At 36.9% G+C, this 6708-nt stretch overlaps 1 protein-coding gene across 1 annotated transcript; it reads left to right on the top strand.

Annotated features, from left to right (window-relative positions):
• The first annotated feature begins 297 nt into the window (after nt 1–297).
• pdia7 (protein disulfide isomerase family A, member 7) lies at nt 298–6325 on the top strand. The gene is made up of 13 exons (XM_079625135.1): nt 298–611; nt 943–1021; nt 1165–1282; nt 1647–1754; nt 1918–2047; nt 3247–3360; nt 3508–3633; nt 3705–3887; nt 4010–4118; nt 4205–4333; nt 4693–4772; nt 4898–4955; nt 5033–6325. The coding sequence occupies exons 1-13, from the start codon at nt 469–471 to the stop codon at nt 5120–5122; spliced, it is 1467 nt and encodes a 488-aa protein (XP_079481261.1). The 5' UTR covers nt 298–468; the 3' UTR covers nt 5123–6325.
• Nucleotides 6326–6708: the final 383 nt, after the last annotated feature.

Genomic DNA, 6708 nt, shown 5'->3' with positions numbered 1-6708 from the left:
TGTTAATTGAATTGTAGAGCTAGCTCTAATTTAATTACTAGTTTTAAAAAATGCAATTACGAGTAATGCTGGGAACAATTTAAGCTAAAACGGTTGTTATATGGATTTGCTTGCTATGTTAAAAATGCACCAAATGTTAAACTGTGAATCTCTACGTATCTATTATAAATAAATAGGCTATTATTTCTATTAATGTTGCTATATATTTTTCTACATATAATGAATAAACTTTCCGATACACGTTTATTATTAGTATTGCTATTATTTTGTTATTAGTGTGTTTGCAGGTTAATTTTCGTAATGTGCTGAATTTATCAAACGCGTTCTGCCAAGAGAACAGAGCTTTTATGGGCTTCCAGGCGACCCATACCTACATCTGCTGCTATTCTAAGCAGCATCTTACGCTGCGGGGCTAACTTTATCATTGATTCACGCGTCTCATAGTTGCCGGCCACTGACACCAGTAAAATGCGTTTACCATGGTTTATCCTCTGTCTAGTTTTCATTGTGTGGTGTGCGGAGGGCAGCGATGTGCTCGAGCTCGGAGACTCTGACTTTGACCGGAGCGCAGCCTTGCACGAGACTTTGCTAGTGGAGTTCTTCGCACCTTGGTATGTCCCAGTCCCCGATGTGATAATTCTACAAAAGTATCTAACTTTATTTAGCTGCTGCCAGGTTGTAGTGTTGGTTGTAATTAACAGCGACAAGAGCTTAAGCTGGGTTTTATTGGTTAATGTATGGATCTGTTTAGAGGCTGAAAATGGTCGTGTTAATGCATAGTGCATGAATCTAAATTATGACTTATAGAGGTGCATGAAACTATGATGCACATTCACAATTATCTGATTTAAACAACTATGAATCCCTTTAGATCCATTTTAACCTGAAACTGACAGTTAAAATAGTGCAATGAATTAACAATGTATCATTAACCTCACACAGGTGTGGTCATTGTCAGCGGCTCGCTCCAGAATATGAGGCTGCTGCCACAAAGCTGAAAGGGACACTGTCTCTGGCAAAGGTGAGAAGTGATGGACCCAGGTAGTTTCTGTTACCTAGCTCAATCTTCAGTCTTCTTTTATGCTACACATTGGACTCATTCTGCAAGATTATGCTTTTATATAAATTTATATAGTTAATGTCTCTTTCCTGTTCTTTGATCAGGTTGACTGCACTGGGAACTCTGAGGTCTGTGAACGTTTTGGAGTGAATGGATACCCCACCCTTAAAATCTTCCGCAACGGAGAGGATGCTGGATCTTATGATGGACCCAGAACAGCAGGTTGATTATTTGTGTCCATGCATACAGTACTGTTCAAAAATTTGGGGTTGGTAATTTAAAAAAAAAGATGTTTTAAAAGAGTCTCTAATGCTCACCAAGGCTGCATTTATTTGGTCAAAATGATCGTAAAAATGAAAAGAATGTTCAAAAGGACAGCATTTATTTGAAATATGCTGTAAGTCATAATTTCCTTTACTGTCATTTTTGAACAATTCATCCTGGCTGAATAAAAGTATTAATTTCTTTGAAGAAAATCTTACTGACCCCAATCTTTTGAATGATATTGTATGTTTTATTTTGTGGTTCCCTTTTTTGGCTGTAACTATTTTAGTTACTTGCATACCTAAATCTTGATCTGAAATAGATGGCATTGTGAGCTACATGAAGAAGCAAGCAGGCCCAAGTTCTGTGGCTCTGCACAGAGAGGCAGATTTGGAATATTTTGTCGACAACTTTGAGGCCAGTGTGGTGGGTGAGTAGCTGAGTTTGTAATACCTGCCAAAACATGTTGAATCACTCCTGCAGCAGAAGGTAAAAAAAAAATCCGATTTTACTTCTGCATTCATCTTTTGGAACTGAAAAAGGCTGAAGTTCTCTCCTTTCGTATCTTGCCCTCTTGTCTCTGTTCATCTCAGGCTTTTTCTCTGGGGAAGATAGTGCACAGCTTGCAGAGTTTCTGAAGGTCTCCGGTGCCCTGAGGGACAGCTATCGATTTGCTCATTCCACTGATGTGGGAACAGGCTTGAAATATGGGGTAGATGGAGAGTATGTATGACAGAGCATGAAGGAAAAACATCCATTTGTGAAACTGAGCAAAATATGATCAATATTTCATGTTAAAGTATGTCCTCAACGTCCCTTTTTCCACTTGCTGTCAGAGACTGAGCTGACCAAAAATGTCTCTACCAAAACTTAAAAATATTTAGTCTGAAAAATTGCTCAAATACCATACCGTATATGACAGCACAGATAAGATAAAATAAATTAAGATACCCCAAGGTTAAATGGTTGTATACAAGTAGGCCATATAATGTCCTTTACTTTTAATTATTGGAAATGGTAATATTTGGTATATCAAGATTTAAACATTAAAAGATTTACAGAATACATTTAGGTACATTTGGTATATCAAGTTAAAATGTACATTTTGGTATTTGAGTACATTTAGGTACATTTGATAATGATATACAGTATCAAGATGAAATGTAAATTTTCATCAAGGTCTCAGATTTCTAGCTTAAACCACAAAGAACTAGCCTGGCTAATGCCAGACCCAATTCTCGTTGAGACTTGGGTCTGGGAACCACATGTACATTTTCTCGTATTTGAGGCGTGGTTTACGAATGCCCGGCGCCGTTTATTGGGTGCTAAGAATGTCTATCAAATGCGCCTGTATGTAGCTCATAGCCAATCGTTTCCATTATACCAGATGACGTATGTAAAGCTGCTCTTTTTTTCAAAATAAACTTGCGTTCTAAACTACTTAGAACAATATCTAAGGCTGCATCAAAAGGTAGCTTTGCGTCTGCTGCCATGTTGAATCCATAGATATAAACAAACTGCTTAGTTGTGTTGCATAGATGTCGTCATCGTCTTGCTGCTCCCTCCCCGTTCTGTGATTGGTTCCCTAGATGAGGCGAAAATCTGGTCCATGGTATCCAGACTGCCTTTCAGCGTGAATAAAATCGCGCTGTGCAAAGGCAGTATGGGGAAACCCAGGCTAACTAAGAACAGCCATCAGCCAGATTGCTTGACATTTGCACAATAAAATGGATTTCTCCATCCTCAGTGTGGCATCTAAAAATTCATTCGGAATGGCACACATCTATACAATTAAGAGAAAATTAAAACAACAATTTATCAAAAATCGAGTATGACAGAAAATGTACAACCCATTACTTGCATTGCGGCTACTGTTTATTTATTGTTCTAATATTGGCTTCTGTACGTCTCTTGCATTGCAGGTGTGTTCTGCTGTTTCGTCCCCCTCGCTTAAATAGCAAGTTTGAGGACAATGTGGTGAAATACACAGAATCCGTTTCGATTTCCTCTCTCCGTACATTCATCAGAGACAATGTGTATGTTTCTTTAATGCTTGAATAAGGGAAATTGGTCAAACAGTTGTAACCATACATACATATATGCAATTTGATTTATTGTGATTGGTTTGCCCATATGTTCCTATTTCTGCTATTTTCTGTTATTTTCCTCTTGCTCTGCTTTAGATTTGGTCTATGTCCACATCTGACCACAGAAAATAAGGACAGTCTGAAAGGAAGTGACCTGCTTACCGCGTATTACAATGTAGATTATGTACGAAATATCAAAGGCACAAACTACTGGAGGAACAGGTGAGCGCCCAATTATTGGATTCCTTATTGGATCTTTCCTTGTCTTTTATATATTTTTATTTTTCTCTCAGAATAATGAAGGTGGCAACACAGTTCCAGGATCAAGGGTTGAGTTTTGCGGTGGCTGATCGACAGGAGTTCCAGGATGAGCTTGAGGAGGAGTTTGGTGTGGGTTCGGTTGAGGGAGAAGACATTCCCCTCGTCACCATCCGGACCAGAGCGGGACACAAGTACTCCATGCAGGAAGAATTCACGTGAGTCTTGCAACTTGTCTCCACATAGTGCTTTTCTGTTGTCACAATCAATAGATTTTTTCAAAAATCTATTGGTTTTAGAAAGGTTTAAAAGGGTTTTCGAACTTTGTTTGGTTCTGTAGGCGAGATGGCAAGTCCTTGGAGAGGTTCCTGGAGGATTACTTTGCTAAAAGATTGAAACGATATGTGAAGTCTGAACCTGTTCCAGAGTCCAACGATGACCTTGTCAAGGTACATGGACCCACAAAGGTGTTTTTGTCTTTAGTATTTTAAGATGATAATGTTTTCTGGTATACATCACATATGTTGTTCCACAGGTCGTGGTTGCTGACACATTTGATGAGATTGTGAATGATCCAGAAAAGGATGTGTTGGTTGAATTTTACGCTCCCTGGTGTGGCCATTGCAAGAGCCTGGAGCCCAAGTACAAGGAGCTTGGAGAAAAGGTTTTTTTTTTAAACACAATTTATATACATTATAAATATTTTTTATCAGGCATACACTACTATTCAAAAGTTTGGCTTGGTAAGATTGTTTTATGTTTTTGAAAGATGTCTAATAAAGGCCGCTGGGTCCACACCAGCGGACGATATCATTCTGTTTATTCTAATCGAATAGAAATCTTGTAACTTTAAATATGTCTTAACACTACTCAATTTAATGCGTTCAGCCTTGCTGAATGAAAGTATTCATTTCTTTGCATAAAAAATCGTACTGACCACAATCCTTTGAACTGTAGTACTTCAAGAAATAAAGCCACCGTGGACCTCATGCTCATTATTTGGATTTTGTGTGTGTGTCTTAGCTCTCTGAGGACCCCAACATTGCCATTGCTAAAATGGACGCCACAGCTAATGATGTGCCCCCAAATTATGATGTCCAAGGGTAACATTCTGTCTCTTTATGTCTCTGATCTATTTATAGTCCATTACAACAGACATTCAGTGAAATTCAGCCTTTTTTTTTTCTTTTCTTTTCTTGATTCATCACCTATTTTGTCTAAACTGCAGATTTCCAACCATTTACTTTGTGCCCTCTGGACAAAAAGACCAGCCACGACGATATGAGGTGAATATAATCATGCACACACAGATTATTACAAGACAATTTGACTACAATGTTGCTTACGCAGTTTTGTCCTGCAGGGTGGTCGTGAGGTTAGTGACTTCATCACCTACCTGAAGAAAGAGGCCACACACCCGCTCATCTTAGATGAATCAAGGGATGAACTATAAACAGACAGAAAGATGCTGAATTTATCAGGAGAAATACACAGACTTACACTGAACTTCAGCCAGATATGTCACACGCAGCTATTCATCACATCCATTGGGATCCATTGGGATCATCAAAGCACATGATAAAATTCATCACTTGTAAAATGTTAGCCAATACACTACTGGACACAAGGAATGTAATTTACAATAATTATAGTTAAAGGGTTATTTCCCCCAAAATGAGGTTGGTTATTGCATGTCAAGAGGATTTGATTGAGCTTCTGTTTATGTTCACTGATCAATGTTATATGTGAATAAAAGTCTAAATTCAATCTGTTGATCATATAAAATGACCATGTCTCTTCAGAAAACTTGAACTAAATTGCTCAATTTATACGGATTAGTTTTACTATCTCTTTATGAACTTTTTGAAGCGTCAAAGGTTTAGTTGTGTGGACTGTCAATGGAGGGAGAAACATCTCTCAGATGTTATTGAAAAAAAAAATATTCATTTGTGTTCCGAAGCTGAACGAAAGTCATACGGGTTTGAAACAACATGAGGGAGAGTAAAGGATGACATAATTTTCATTTTTGGGTAAACTAACCCTTTAAAATGCTGTATTTACATCTTGTTATTTAACAATCTGCTGCCAAGTTTCCCTAGTTTTCTTTTATTCTGTCTTTTATAACAATATGCTAATTTCCTGTCTCTTTATTTAAAGAGAGACTGTTTATAGGTCACTTATCACATATACGTGTTACTGTAGCATCCTAAAGTGTTCCATTGACTGAATGCTTTTAAGTTAAGAGCATTCACTGCTGGCTTTAGTTTACAAAATGTTGAAATGTTACTGTGTTGGTACTTTAGTTACACACTCTCTTCATAGTCCATTCAGATATTACTATAAAACTTTGTTTCAAGTCTATTGGATGTTAGAAATTCTGTAAGCAGTTGACGACTGTGAAATAAGTCTGAAAAGAGTTGGGGTGCCTGTACTACCTCCTCATCATGTCTGTCTTATCAAATGAAACTTCTGTAAGGGCTCATTTTGGATCACATCCTCTATCCACACATGTGAGGACATGAGATGTTAACAACTGTTCCCAGGCTAGTAATCTTTTAGAAGTTTGACATTTATTTATTTCTTGAACTGTTTATGTAATCACAAAGGGGAGTGTTTTGTGTTAGCAGACACAATAAAGAAATGGACAGACACTTTACTCTGTGTATTGTAGCATATTTGTGTTATGTATTTTATAGTAGGCCTACTATTCTTAAGGTTACACGGCAAGATGAGCTTTTTGTTTAATTTTATGATCCAAAAACAGTTTTATATAAAATGTCATTTTAACTACTTAAAAATGTCAAATAGTTTTAGCATAAATATTGTCTTGTTAAATATATTTTCTTTTGTAAATCAATTAAAGGTAATACTTTTCCTTAAACAATTTATCACTATATTAAAAATAAAATCACAATTCATTTATTTTTAATGTTACCTTATAATAGTTGGAGGTTAAATCACATTCAGCTAAGTTAACCATATAATAGTGTTTACTGTAATATTTTTTGCATTTCTCCCATTAAAATGACTGTAGAGTAG

This window comes from Phoxinus phoxinus (genome assembly GCF_949152265.1).
Source record: "Phoxinus phoxinus genome assembly, chromosome: 10".
In the NCBI taxonomy this organism is placed as follows: Eukaryota; Metazoa; Chordata; class Actinopteri; order Cypriniformes; family Leuciscidae; genus Phoxinus; species Phoxinus phoxinus.
This window is presented reverse-complemented; position numbering and strand designations above follow the sequence as displayed.

What these genes read in the sequence shown, in the direction of transcription:
- pdia7 (XM_079625135.1), top strand. Translation starts at nt 469, where the DNA reads ATGCGTTTACCATGGTTTATCCTCTGTCTAGTTTTCATTGTGTGGTGT. An exon ending in CCAACGATGACCTTGTCAAG is followed by an intron (nt 4,119 to 4,204) that starts GTACATGGACCC and finishes GTTGTTCCACAG; the next exon opens with GTCGTGGTTGCTGACACATT. An exon ending in ACAAGGAGCTTGGAGAAAAG is followed by an intron (nt 4,334 to 4,692) that starts GTTTTTTTTTTA and finishes TGTGTGTCTTAG; the next exon opens with CTCTCTGAGGACCCCAACAT.